The sequence below is a fragment of the Cornus florida genome, unplaced genomic scaffold (assembly GCF_030987335.1).
Source record: "Cornus florida cultivar Cherokee Brave unplaced genomic scaffold, ASM3098733v1 CherokeeBrave_3.0.0_Hap2_Chr01, whole genome shotgun sequence".
NCBI lineage: Eukaryota > Viridiplantae > Streptophyta > Magnoliopsida > Cornales > Cornaceae > Cornus > Cornus florida.
In genome coordinates, this window is record NW_026775571.1 from 88,834,577 (window position 1) to 88,849,624 (window position 15,048).

The window sequence follows — 15,048 nt, forward strand, 5'->3', positions numbered from 1 at the left end:
AGGGCACGGCGGAGACACGACAAATAATATATATATATATATATATGTGGTGCTGATATTGGCACTCCAATAAAGTACTCAGCTCCACTCTTCTTTTTTTGCTATAATAAAATTACAAAAAGTCCCTAAACACAATACTTTTTATTCTTGCATCTTTTAATGCCGTAATTGCCCTTCATCTTTTATGTCTTACATTCTCTCACTATCCATCGTACAATATATCTCTCCAAGTTTCTCTCCCTAAAAAGCTCTTCATTTTCTCTCTAAAAAGCTCTATACCGCTGAGAGTCATAGCACCGCCCCTGCCTCGACTGATCCTCGAACTCTTGGGAAACAACACAATGGATGCATTTCCTTCACCCAAATTTTGATATACTAATTCGAATTTAGATCATGCACACAAATACATACATACATATATATATATGTGTGGGTAAATTACACTCTCACCCCCTAAGGTTTGCCTTCTTGACAGTCATATACAAGTTGACCCATTTTTAAACAATGACACCCCCTCAAGTTTGAAAAAGTTAACAAAGACACTCTAACCATCACCTGCAACATTTGGCACATCATGAATTGACATTATTGCCCTTTGACTTGTGAATTATGGAATTACTAATTTACCCTAATTAGATTGTTTACATGGACAAAAATTCCCCTTCATCTCTCTTTCTATATGCCCAAATCTCCCTTCTCTCTCTCTCTCTCTCTCTCTGTGGACTAGATGAAGATGATCCTCATATGTGTGATGTTGAGGCTCGAATTTGGTGCCAAGTCGCAGTGCGATAGTGACCCATTTGTTGAGATTTGTATGGAAGGAAAATTTTTGACGTGGATTTGCTCATGGTTCGTGGATCCTAATTAGTACTCTCTTGTAGTCCCAATATATAAGAGCGTTTAGGGTTTGGAGTGGGTGTGAGAGACATTGAAATTCGTAAAAAACTGAGAGTGAGGTGCTGAAACTTGTAATCTCCGATTGTACCCATAGTGAAGACTTTCGCCGGATCTCCACCGTGGACGTAGGCTTTGCCGAACCACGTATAAATCTTTGTGTTTTGTGTGATGTGTTTATTTTTCAGTCGTGTTTCGTTATGCTTCAAGCCTTGACAATCACCGAACCAAAGCATTTTATTGAAAATTTCTTTGAAGCCTTGGCATATATTCCTATATTTTCCATATGCATCAACCAAAGCATTTCCAACAGTCACTTTAGCATCCAAACCTACCTTCACAACATGACAATGAATCCTCCTTGCTGTTACCTCATCCTCAAGCTCCGTGCACACAGGAAACACATCCATAACAAACCTTTCGGGGAAAAAAACGCACACATAACAGTAACATAATTCGGCATAAATCCACACCTCAATCAATCTCCCAAAACAAATCAAAAGCCTTACCACAATCGTATTCCACGACATGACATCCCTCTCAATTATTTCATCAAACACTCTTACTACATCCCTCAAACCACCACAACCACCATAAAACAACAAAAGGGTACTACCCTCAAACATATCATAATCAAAACCCGATTTGAACACCAACCCATGAACCTCTTTGCCTTTATGAACCTCCTAATAATCAGAACACATCTTGTGAACAAAAGGGAAAAGCATGATCATCTTGCTTAACACCTTTCCTCACCATCCCATTGTAAATTTCGAACCGATCAAGAACTCCACCAATCGGGTCATGAGGGCTCCGTTTTGGTGGATAACTGTCGCCTCCAACTGTGAGCTTGTCAATTTTCTTGATCCCGAGTGTTTGCTTGAATTATTTGACAATTCACGTTGTTGTAGAGGAAAATCTAAGCTTTGTGTATTCAAATTCACTAGTGACAAGGAATATTGGGTTTCAGAACTGTGGGTGGAGAAGAGTATGGGGTTGTGGAAGATGTAGTAGGGGTGGGATGTACTTCGCAAACCAGACGAGTGTATGCGGAGATAGGGCGTCGAGAAAGCAGAGGAAGAGAGGCGGCAGGGGAGGGTTTCTAATTTACAGATGGGGGAGATGAGAGATTAGAGAGAGAAAGAGAGAGACGGGTGAGGTGTCATTGTACATGGGTATTTTTGTCATTTTATAGTTATGATTTTTTCTCATAAAAATAAATTAAATATTGAAGGACAATGTAGGCATTTCCATTTTTTTAAAGGCTGTTTTGGATCCAAAAATTGACGGGAAGTGTCATTGTTCAAAAATAGGCCAAGTTGTATATGGTTGTTAATAGGGCAAACCACAAGGGGTGTCACTGTAATTTACCCTATATATTTTTTTTTGTGTGTGTGTGTGTACGTGTACGTGTACGTGTATCTATGTGTGTGAATAGGATGTGTTTTAAAGCTTTATTGGGTTTACTTTTGAGAGAGAGGGAGAGCCGTGCAAGCTCTAGAAACTAAGAGATTCAGGTGTGCGGGGAGTGTCATTGTTCAAAATTAGGCCAAGTTGTATATGGTTGTTAATAGGGCAAACCACAAGGGGTGTCACTGTAATTTACCCTATATATATTTTTGTGTGTGTGTGTGTGTACGTGTACGTGTATCTATGTGTGTGAATAGGATGTGTTTTAAAGCTTTATTGGGTTTACTTTTGAGAGAGAGGGAGAGCCGTGCAAGCTCTAGAAACTAAGAGATTCAGGTGTGCGTGAGAGAGAGAGGGATGCGATTGAGTTTAGAAGGATTACTAAAATTGAGAGAGAAAAAAAGAGGGGATGTGATCCATTGCAACCATCAACTGTCTACCTTAGATGGTATCTCCCACCCATTCCTTGTGAAAGGTGCAGGGTTCAAATATTGATTGAGGGATGGGGATTAGGAGAGGTAGGTATTGTTAGGGGAAGCTCTACCCTTTTTTTGTCACCCGTGTTGCTGGACATAAAAAGTGGATTCATTACAATACACATAGAAATATCAAAGCTAATTGGTTTTCCTAGATGCCATAGCCCGTATAAGAACTCTAATTAAGAATGGAAAGTCATACTTCAACTAAAAATGAATTGTAGATATTTCTATTTGTTGATTAATTGCTTGGTGCAATGGGAACCGTATTTGCTAACTTAACAAATATAGCTCTTGATTCATAAAGTTGTAAAGTTATTGTCTAAATATATATATCTGGATAGATAAGAATATCAGAGAAATAGGTTAAAGGGGACGAAACTCATATACACATGATGTATCAAAACGAATCAAACAAAACTGAAGATCTTATTGTGTAACCGTACAAAAATATAATTTCAATCTTTATCAAAACGAAGCAAGCAAAACTGAAGATCTTATTGTGCAACCGAAAGAACAAGGAACACTACCTGAAATGCTTTAGCTTTAAAATGGGCAACTCCACCCATAGAAGAAAAGTCCGTTCCTGTCTACACCATTATAGATGTTAGGGTTACATCTGAGTAGGTTTGATTTTGGTTAGGAAATGCATTCTTTCTTGCTGCAATTCTATAAAGATTTGGATAGGGAGGTTTCACTAAACGCATTAATAGAACTTCGCTTCATTTCAACGATTAACCTCAAATTTGATTTCTTATCTCAAGAGGTACCAATTTTCTAGAGTTTCTCAGAGCAAGTAAACTGGCATTTACTTCTTGTGAATCTCACCATTGCTGCTAACCCCATAATCCTCAGAAATCACCCATCCTCGATGACTTATCAGCTTTTCAAATCTTGAAGGCCGCTTGTCCACATGTTGGATGGTATTTGACCGAGTTCTAGTAAGCCCTCCATTTTCAGCTGGCATGCACCTTATACTGCTTTGTAGTCTCGAGGGAAGTAATTTCGATGAACTGGTAACTCCATAAATGGTCTCTTCGTATATGACGTGATCCAATTCAACAGAAATATTTCCTCTCAACCAAACTGATTTTGAAAATTCTTAACAAGCCTGAGAATGAATCCAAAAACAGATTTTTTATATTGTAAGGAGTGTATTTAAATGAAAGATTAGATGAATTAAACACCATAAAGCAACGAGCTAAATGAGTTGCTTCAAGGACCAAGATGGAAATGTTAGAGGCCTGGAAAGGGAGACCAGTGGGCAGCCGTGTTAGAAAAGCTTGGAGGGTAATCCCCCTTTGTATATGGCGGTGGCTGTGGCATGAGTGGAATAGGAGATCTTTCAAAGGCAAGGAGTCGCCGGCGTGGGTTACTAAATTGAATATTTTGCATTCTCTTTATTTTTGGGTCGTTGGGAAAAATAGTTCGTCTTTGGACAACTTTTTGGATTTTGTTGACAACTTATTGTTGTAGTGGCGCCCATGGCTTTGTTTGCTTTGTTAAGGGTTCGCTCCCCTTTTGAGCGCCTTTGTTTATATATGTTTACTTATCAAAAAAAAAATAAAGCAACGAGCTACAGCCTTAGGTGATTAGTATCCTACCATAATAATTGGAATCATAGCGAATCGTGATAAAATTCTGCAAAACAGTGATGGAACCAAAAACATTCAGATAAACAATTGTGAGAACTGAGAAGCATTGCTATGCACAATCACCCAAAGGGATGGCCTGATGTAGTCTTCCATGCCATGTGTGGTGACATAAGCTTGCTAACACATGCTGTGGTTGGAAGGGTAATGGGCAAAGGTAGAGCTGGGCCAGCTGGCAAAATATAAGGTGGGTAAATGGCTCTGAAGCATAAAAGAGCTGTTTCCGGGTGTTCTTAAATCCAAATCAGGAAGTGCTTATTTGTGCTCTTATAAATGAGATGTAGCACAATTATTATTGGTCAGCTTGTGTTCATTTAGACTTACCCTCAAATTGCCAAGATTTATGATACTCTAATTTTATTCATAAGTTCAGGGACTCAGGATCAAATTCAAGGCAAGCTTAATTTCCCCGAATTATTTGATCAAGATATTGTATTCACACTGATCCGTGGGACATGGGACAAGATGACAAGAGTCGCAGGTTTAAATTAAAGGGTCAGAGAGTTTCTTTCGTGTATCAGATAAGTGTAGATATTTTGTAAACCTTAGCTTTGGATCTGGATGTTTCTGGAGAGCTTCTATCATAAACATAACATTCTTGTAAACATGTCATATGATTCATTAAATGCATTGATAATAGTACATAAACTTAAATGTTTGAAGTTCTGAAATCTGTGGCTATGTCTTAATATGCAGATGTGACTACTGGGGTGCATTTTGACAGAAAGTTGATCTACACAATAACGGAAGAAGTTAGAGATGCAGCATTGCAGCAAAGCACTGAAAGATTAATTTAGTTATCGAATTATTAGTGCTCGAGTCATTAACAAACTGTTAAAGAAGACCCGCTGGAATGCAACTCTGAATGGTGGCTGTTAACAAGCCCAAACACTTACACAACTTCAAGATTAATAATAGCCGAATCATGATATTAAAAATTAGTCTAGTGCTGAACTGAAGAAAAATTGACCCTGGAGTTACTGTAACTTTGTATTTGCTTGCTGCAGCGTGTGTACTTCCGTGTATGGCGATGGTTCGGAAGCACGGCAAGTCCTACATGGGGTTAAAAACGACTGAAACATTTTCTGACCAAATGATTGGCCTGCAGTGGTTCGTTTCTTATTTGCCTTGTCTCTCACATCATTGTTTGGTTTTCTAGCAGCTTTGTCGGGACTCAACTCACTGTAATCTGATCTCCTGCTGCTGGTGCGACTTGGTGGTGATGAGTGTTTGAAAGTAACACGCCTGGAAAGTTGTGGTGAATTTGATTGGAATGAAGCTGCTTCTGGTAAGAGCTGACCATTGGTGACCAACACATCAGCCAGTGAATTCTTATTAGAACTGTCAGCAGTTGAGCCTGGTGATGCATTACCAAATTCAAATTCTGTGTCTTGTTTCTGAATTTGGGTAGCATTCTTTGGAAAAGGTGGAGGGACTACATGTCCTGACTCGGGCTTCGAATGCTGGTCCTGAATGCATACGAGGCCTGCAAAGGAGAGCGAGTCCCCTGAACCAATATCAGCTGCGACATCCGAATACATGTTTCTTGGGATGGTGGTTGCCATGGATTTTGTGACAGATTGGATTGCTCAAATCCTCAGCTTATATATAGTCCAAACTTGGGAGGCTGTTTGGATGCTCCTTCTTGTTCTATTTTGTTGAATTTTCTATTGTACTTCAATTGTCCTGTTGTGCTGCTGATATATATGTATTTTTTTACTTTCCCTTTTCCTTCTTTTACTTTTCCTTTTTCCTTCATGCTAAATTGAGATTGTATTTTTGCTAATTCTAGTTTGGCTAAATATTAAATGTTCATCATGTAGAAAGGAAGGTGAAAGAAAAATGCTGCTTTCTTTTTCCGAATTTCATTTTATTTATTCCCAGTCGTGATTAATATACCATATGTTGCCTACATCTTAATTTTGTTGTGCTGAGAAAGTTCGGATTTGGGGTGTTTTCTGGCCATATTTGATATGAACTGATGGAACATGATTCCATAATTATTACCTTTTTGAATCAAATACACACACACACACACACACACACAGAAATTTGGGACTAAAAATTATAGTATGAATTTATGAGATTGCAATTGGCCGGGATGTACGTCCAAACAGTGTGGAAGTAGCTGATAGGTACGATGATGGAGATGTCGGTCCCTTAAGAAGTAACAAAATTTGATATTACCAATGGTGATCTTACTTGCACCAATGGTGGTTTTGGTCAGGTGGATATACCAAAGAAGTGAGTTGTATTAAATTGATGGAATAAATGTCAGATGTATTAAATTGATGTATTAAATGTCAGATGATGTAAAGGACTGTCACATTGTTTCATACTAAATTGCCTATTCATTTGGTGTGCCGTCCCCGTACCAAATTGACCAAAACTTTGGATATCATGACAATAATATAGAATTAATCATATAATTTTAAATCAATTTGATGTCTTTTCTTGGTGGCAAATTGAGGCCACCATTAAAAGTATCTTATACCCCTTTAATATACTTCCAAACAATGTGGATGAAGTTAAAAGCATTTTAGCTCCCTCCCATGGAACTAGGTTTATCCTAGTCGGCTAGTCCTCCAATGTACATGTTACCATAATTATGACATATTTTAATAATTTAAATGATTCGATTTTAAAATTATTGCATCGTCAATCACTCTCAAATCACATAGTAACGTATAAACTTGAAAATCGTAAACCTTAATATACAAAAATCAAGTTTAAATGATTTCAAACTACATCATGGTCATTACATTACATGCCACACATAATCATCTTCGTGCAAGTGCAAAGATGGCAACCGAAATTATGCCCAGTCTTATGCAAGTAGACCTGAATATACAAAATTCAAGTTCACGTCAACTTCAAGCTACATCATGATTATTGCATTACATGCCACACGGAATCATGTGACTGAAAGGATGACAACCAAAATTATGCCTGGTCTTATGCAAGAGAATCAGCAAGTTTGAATCATACCAGATCTCTTGCTCTCAAATTTAGTAAGGTGAAATCATTCTAGATTGTGTATTATAATTCTTGACATTTCTTTAGTACAAATATGTCATTCCTTGATTATGTAAAATTTCTATCTTGTTAGAAAATTACTTAGAGGGTGCACACTATTGTAAATTTTTTAATAATTAGTGAATAAAAGAAGCCGACCGCGGACACCAACTTAGGTGAATAAGTGTTTTATGTTGACTGCTGATGTGGTCCAATCACAAATAAATAAATAAAAAATGAATCATTCTACCTAACGCGACTTAACGCGACTGTGTACTAAAATTCAACATTAGTCAATACTCAATAGTAGTGCTAATACATATATGTACTTAATAGTAAATTAAAGAAAATGAAAAAAAAATAAAATAAAAATCACATCAATTGTCAATTTGTGATTCATATACTATATTAATTCACTACACACATACTTAGGTCTAAGAATGTCACTGCCAAAAGCAACAAAACCCTTTTATTTTTTATTTTATTTTATTTTTTTTGGTGTTAAAAATAATTCAATAACTTGTTACTTATATTGAGCGGAAGAAGAGGACAACATATAATCACAAGTGGACACGTGGACATGAACCCTTAACCCCCTCTACCCTACTAATATGATCTACTCAGATATTTTCTCCTACGATCACACGTTTTTTTACGAAGTCTTCCATCTTTATAAATCAACATTGAAATTTTATTTTATTTTTTATTGATTTATCTATTTCCACTTGCAAATTTTCTTTTCCCGCGATTTTAGTTGCTAATATATATATATTTATGGCTTGAAGTGAGTTAATTAGAACCCACCTTGAAATTGCATTTTCTTTTGAGATAGCTCTGGATAATAGGAGATATTTCAGCACCGTCCTCTATTTAATAACTTTATAAGCAGAAGAACCAAATCCATTTAGAGAGAGAAATAGAACCAAACCGATTAAGAGAGAGAAAGTGAGAGAGCAAAATGGTTTTGCTAGACAAACTTTGGGATGATGTTTTAGCCGGACCACACCCAGAACGTGGCCTAGGCAAGCTCAGGAAGCTCACCACTGGAAAATTGAACATCAAAGGTACACACATTAGTGCTTTTTTATTTTTTATTTTTATTTTTGTGTGTGTTTGTTAATGCATAATAGCCTCTGTTTAGGGATTAACGTGAATTCCACTTTAATGCATCAAGTGGATGGAGTTGAAATCCTTATGCTGTAATGGGTTCTTGTTATAGCATGTTGTAGAGGACAGAGAATCAAACGCTATGAGGCTGATTTGGTTGTACACTTTATATATATTACCTTTGTCCCATATTAGTAGTCCACTTTTTCATTTTTAGATGTTCCAAATTAGTTATCCACTTTGAAAAGTAAGGCAAATAAACTTTATATTTTCATCATTATCCTTTATATTTTCAAGGAATTTCAACATTGCTAATTATACATATCTAAACTAAAAAGGATAAGTTGATAATTTTAAAAAGGGACAATGCATTAATTGTATATCTTTTTAAAAACTAGAAAGTATATATATATACAGGCATTAGTGGATATGTCACTTCCCTCATGTTTTATGCCGTGTCTACTCCTCCTAATATTCTTAACTATAAAGGCTACCTTGGTATAGTAGAATGGAATAGTCATTCATTTTATTTAAAAGTTGAATGATTTTGTGTCTACTCCTCCTAACATTCTTAACTATAAAGGTTACTTTGGTGTAGTAGAATGGAATAGTCATTCATTTTATTTGAAAGTTGAATGATTTTGTTAAAATGAAAATAGCAGAGAATGATGATTTCAATTTTAAAATTGATGCCAAACACGGGAATGAAAAAAAAAAAAACTCATTCCATTCCACTTTCTTTTATTCCATTCAACCTCACCAAACTAGCCCTGAGATTCTTAGCAATAATATGCAGAAACACATACACATTTATGTAGCATGTGATTGTTATATGTGATGGTGTGGTTTGTGGGTCAGATGGAGAAGGAGAGGGGAGCAGGTTCCAGAGGTCCTTGTCGATGCCGGGGAACCCAGGGACACCGGAGACACCGATGACGCCAACAACGCCGTCACCAACGACGGCGCCCAAGGACAATGTGTGGAGGAGCGTCTTCAATCCTGGTAGCAACCTCGCCACCAAAGATATTGGTGCTGGGGTCTTTGACAAGCCAACTCCTAACTCCCCCTCTGTTTATGACTGGTACGTACGTATAATGACATATTATATATGTACCAATTGCATGGAATAGTGTATACTGGATCGCTTGTACAAATGTGTTTTTTCATGCACGTACATATATATATATTCCTGAGAAATTAACACTTGGCTAATGAGTTATAAATTAAGAAAAATGACACTAATAATCAATCAACAATGGTGCGCCATCCATTGCCGCGAATTGGAACCTCCCTAGGTCATTCTTTGATGCCTCTCAAAGGAATTTGTTTTTCTCCTTTCGAATTGCTCCATTAGAAAGCCTTGGAAGCCATAGTTGATCATGTTTCTCACCTGTGTGATGGTAGTTAATTAGTTACCCAAGTGGTTGGGGGTTCAAAGAGATTAGGCCTTATACTTCTTATATTGCGCCTTAGTCTGTTAGGTTTCTGGGGCTGCAAACTCCTTTTCCAATGTGTTTTTTTGTTATGGTTGCCCAAGTCCATTCTCATCAGATCTGGTACAGTTTGTAGATCAATAAATTGCTGAACTTTCAAAACAATGATGGGGCCTTTTTATGCTATATTTTTTTACTACTACAATCTCACTCATTATATAATTTTACAAAAATTGATGAAGGATAATAATGTTATTTTACATAACATACCATAGTTATCTTTCTCTTTCCACTGAGAATGAAATGATAAATATTAGGTACGCCGAATGCACGGTGCACCGGCTCATCGAGTTGTACGTGCACACGACTCGAATGAGTCCGGTGCATGGTGTATCAAGTGCACCCAATACTCTCTCTTCAAGTAGGTACAAAGCAAGCCGAACATACCATATCATTAGTATGCTCAACCAATGAAAATATAACAAATAAGTAGTTTCAAACAATTTTTTTTTAAGTTTTGAGATTCATTTCACTATACAATGATATTAGTCGAGCATATTAATAACATGACATGCATGGCTTATCCAATATCTTATTACTTAATACCAACGCAATCTACCGGCTAAACAAGTATCCTTATAATGCAAAAAAAGGCTACATTTTTTAATTTTTAAGCAAACTAAAATATGGCTACATCACACACACGCAATATCTTGTTTCATTGCAATTAAAACCTTTTGATCTTAAAAACATGTACCATTGGTGAGTCATTAGTTGAAGATCCTTAAATCGACGGCTTGGATCTTTTCTAAGTGATTGATTTCATGGCACTAAGATGACGCGGGTTTTATGTGATCGCAGGCTCTACAGTGCGGAGACCAGGAGCAAGCATCGCTAAGGTGACGATTACCGTACCGGGGCTTGCATGTAAATAGTGTCCTTTATATCTCAGTGTCCGCAACGTGTCCTGGTTGCATTACGTTTCCTTTTTGATGTGAGAGCTAGTGAACCATAATAAGCTTTCACTTTCAGTAGGGTGTTGAGTACTGACACGATTGATGTGAGTCTTTTGTACAGGTGTGATCTGGACGGTGGTGATAAGCTGCTTTTATTATTATTACGGAATAAATAAATGAAGTGTCTAATTTGTTTTTGTTTTTTGCTATTTATAAATAAAATCTTCACTTTATCAAGCTTATGTTGTTGAGTGTTCGTGTTTTGAGAAGGAATTGTGTTAAAATTAATTACAGGGCAAGTTGATCTTAGTCAATATATATATATATATATATATATATCATGTAATTATACTTCAAAATTAACTTTGGTCGAAGTTTATTTATTTATTTTTTCATCACTCACCTATACTCATAAATTGGATAAAGTTGTTTATTTTTTGGGGATTTTTTTTTTGAAAGGTACATTGAATAAGTTACCTACAAAGAAAATAGAATTAGAAGAAAATGCTAAACAAAGGTAATATTTTAAGATGGTATTTCCATAAGGTTTCTTATAATTATAAAGTTAACGCTTGACACTCCAAAATAGAATATATATATATATATATATATATATAAGAAAATAAAAAATTACAACTTAGTCCTACTTTTGCACCTTAAAGGCAAATAAAGTCCTATTAAAATTTCACTCGGACAAAAAAGTCTTGACCTATTTTCAAATAAATTCAAATTTGATTTTTTTTTTTTTTCTTTCAATATTAACCTTATTCTTAAAATAGTGCAAAACTCATCAGTTATTTCTTTTATTCTCAGGCTCAAATCTATCCCTTATGTAGGGTGATTCTCAAATTAGTTTATTTATTTATTTTGAATGGTAAAACAAACTCACACAAATATTGAGTTTATTGTTGCTGACCTTATACACATACTTGTGGGATTGGTAAGTGTGGAGGGAAAAATCTCCCACCAAGAATCAGCCACGTCATTAAAATAAGATATTACCCCAATAGTTCTCCGATAGTCCATCAAAGCCCAATTTTGATCAAGCCCAAATAGAGTCACTATCGACCTAAGGTTATTAATGTTAACCTCTCGGCCTGCTAAAAAACACATCCGGCCCATTCACATTATTATCTAGGACTAGTTCAGATTAATCAAATCCTGCTTAACAAAGGATCCCTCGTATAAGGAAACTCTGCATAAGAAAAAGTCATGCATAGTAAAGAATCCTATATGGAAAGAAGCTCTGCATGGGAAAAGTCCTGCATGGAAAGAATTAAAAAAGGAAAGAACCTTGTTTGTAAGGAATTGTATTTGGAATGAATTTTATACAGAAAAACGTGGAGGACAAGTATAGCGAATCCTACCATAATTCCACTATCATTTTGTATATAAGTAGAGGCATAAACCTCCAATAAAGATCATCGAGCATTACAAGCTTTTCTCGAATTGTTCTTGTTATTAATTGTTTTTTTATTTGAGTGAGTTGTATTTATTCTTTTGGCTTTTTCGTTAAACGAATTTTTGCACTTACACTTTGGCGCCGTTTGTAGGAAACGTATAGAAATATACCCCCATGAGTGATTTGAAATATTTTTTGCTACTACGATCCGGAATGTCAATCGGAGGAGCTGCAACCATAGTCGATTAACAGATAGAACTAATGCAAAAGATGCGAGACGAGTTTTTGCAGCAGTTCGAGACCCTCCGTCAAGCAAACGAGGCCAGTACGGCTCAGATTGTTTTGTTTCAACAAAGGAACGACACTCTTTAGACAGCCATGGCGCAGATAGCACCACAACCACCACCAGGCAATGTAATAGGAGTCCCCCTCAACCACAATATTCCTCCTGAAGCTCAACCCAACGAGAGTCGGCAGGAGCAGAGGACGAGAACCGAGGCAGTAGCTTTAAACAACCACCCTCAGCGCACACAAGATGAACATGTTGAATCCTACCGCAAGCTCACAGTATGGACAAATGACGTTCAAAATGATGTCCAGGAGGTCTTTGATGAAAAGAAGCTCTTGAAGATTCAGATATCTGCCGAGATGGCCAAGGAGCATAAGGCCTCTCTGGTGAAAACTCCATTCACTGATCAAATATACTATGTCGACAGACCTAAAAAATTCACCATGTCGGTCTTCACTCAGTTCGATGGCACGGGAGATCCTTCCCGTCACCTTGATAACTATTCTCAGAAGATGACTCTGGATAACCACAACGACACATTCATGTGCAAAGTTTTTCCAACTAGTTTGACAGGAACCGCACTGGAATGGTTCAAGAATAGGTCACACAAGTCCATCCCGAACTACAAAACTCTGTGCGCAATGTTCTTAGCATAGTACTACGGAGAAACAGAAAAAGACAATCGCTAGTCTCTTCACTATAAGGTAGAGAAGAGGAGAAACGTTACAACACTTCCTGTCCAGGTATAACATGGAAGCTTTGGAGATAGCGGACTGTCACCCTGAAACAGCCGTCGAAGCATTCAATATCGGTATGATCCAAGGGACCATACCGATTAGTCAAATAAGTCAGTATGCCTCAGCACCAGTCGTCCAACAACCTGAGAAAAGGCAGAAGACCGAGGAAAGGTTAACACCTCTCCGTACCACATTGGCTCGATTATTCCAAGAAAATAAAGCAAGATTCACAGTCCCTCAACCAATACGACAACCTCTGGAACAAAGGGACAAAAGCAAACACTGCGCCTACCATAGGGATTATGGGCATACCATTAACGACTGCAAATCCCTTCGGCGACAGGTGGAAACCATGATAGCCAGAAGAGATCTAATAGATTATCTCGGGCCGAAGGAACAGACAAAGCTGAGGGAAATACATCCCCGAAAAATGGAAGGTCACCAGGTGAAGGTCATTCATACAATACATGGAAAGTCGGAAGAAGACCAAAAGTCAGAAGAAATGTACCACTCCAGACTAAGGGCTGTCAGGTGGTATCAATATCGGGTTCGGAGATGACAATCTGTCTGTAATACCCCTAGTTTTGAAAGGGATATAATCGAAATTTTATTATTTATTTTATTTTTTTTCAGTATTTATTTTATTATTTTTAGGTGCTTATGTGACTATGTGTGAAATTTGAATTACGTGATGTGTGAATTGACTGGTTGGTTTAATTTAATTATATATTTAATTTGTATTTAATTGGCTTACTTGTTTATTTGTTTTATTTTGATCTCACTGTTTTGTTTTATTTTGATCTCACTGTTGTAAGGAATTGTTTAATTAGGTAATTAAGTTAAATGAGTTTTTTAAAATACGTTCAGTACTTAGGGTTCTTTGAGAAGTCACGTATGTTGGCCGACGTAGATTTTAAATAAGGTTTTCTATAGGCCGACTAGGATTTAATGTAGGGTTTGAATTGAACCTAGGTCTTGTGTAAGCCTATAAATATAGGTATTAAGTTTTGCCTAGGGTTTTAGAACCCTATTCACGACAGTGGAGGCAGGGAAGGAACATAGGAGGATTTCCTAGTTCGCAGGAGAAACTTAGGAAGACGACGTTGAGGTTTTGAACTAAAAACTCACAGGCAAGTTCTAATCGTAACTCTATCCCGTTGACTTGTGTTCTTTACATGTCTAATGCAACTCCAGGAATGTATAAGAATTAAAAGTAAACTGGATTACATGTCTATGTTATTTTTCACTGAAGGTAGCCATGAGTTATACTGCTTGTTTTATGGTTTTTCGTTTTCAACTCATAAAATAATTCATGTAACGGGATGTATAATGCATGTGAAGTGATATACAAAGAATTAAATTAGCTTGTAACACTGGAAAGTATGAATGTGAATTTGGTTGGTATGTTTAGGTTTATCTGCAACTGTATGTGTTTGCTTATTTCGTATTTGCTTATTTTATTTCTTTCCTGAATTTTTCAGTTCTAAATAAAGTGGATCTAGGATTAATGGTTTTACAATATCTAGGACATTGGAAGTTAGTTTTATTCATTAAAATCATTAGAGCTGAGGACTGATCAAACTAGACGTCACCAGAGAAGACGTAGTTGAAGAGAAGAAGCATAAAGGAGGGGAGGAGGTTGGAGGCGGCTCCAAGAAAACATGGAGCCGGCTCAAA

General features: G+C 36.8%; 1 protein-coding gene across 1 annotated transcript; it reads left to right on the forward strand.

The window, feature by feature from the left end:
• Positions 1-8,294: 8,294 nt before the first annotated feature.
• Positions 8,295-11,179, forward strand: LOC132306739 (dormancy-associated protein 1-like). The gene is made up of 3 exons (XM_059804312.1): positions 8,295-8,511; positions 9,413-9,635; positions 10,849-11,179. Exons 1-3 carry the CDS (start codon positions 8,406-8,408, stop codon positions 10,883-10,885), a joined length of 366 nt encoding a protein of 121 aa, XP_059660295.1. The 5' UTR covers positions 8,295-8,405; the 3' UTR covers positions 10,886-11,179.
• The last annotated feature ends 3,869 nt before the right edge of the window (positions 11,180-15,048 follow it).

Coding starts and splice junctions, on each gene's coding strand:
- LOC132306739 (XM_059804312.1), top strand. CDS start 8,406: ATGGTTTTGCTAGACAAACTTTGGGATGATGTTTTAGCCGGACCACAC. Junction 8,512..9,412: donor TGGAAAATTGAACATCAAAG/GTACACACATTA, acceptor TTTGTGGGTCAG/ATGGAGAAGGAGAGGGGAGC. Junction 9,636..10,848: donor TCCCCCTCTGTTTATGACTG/GTACGTACGTAT, acceptor ATGTGATCGCAG/GCTCTACAGTGCGGAGACCA.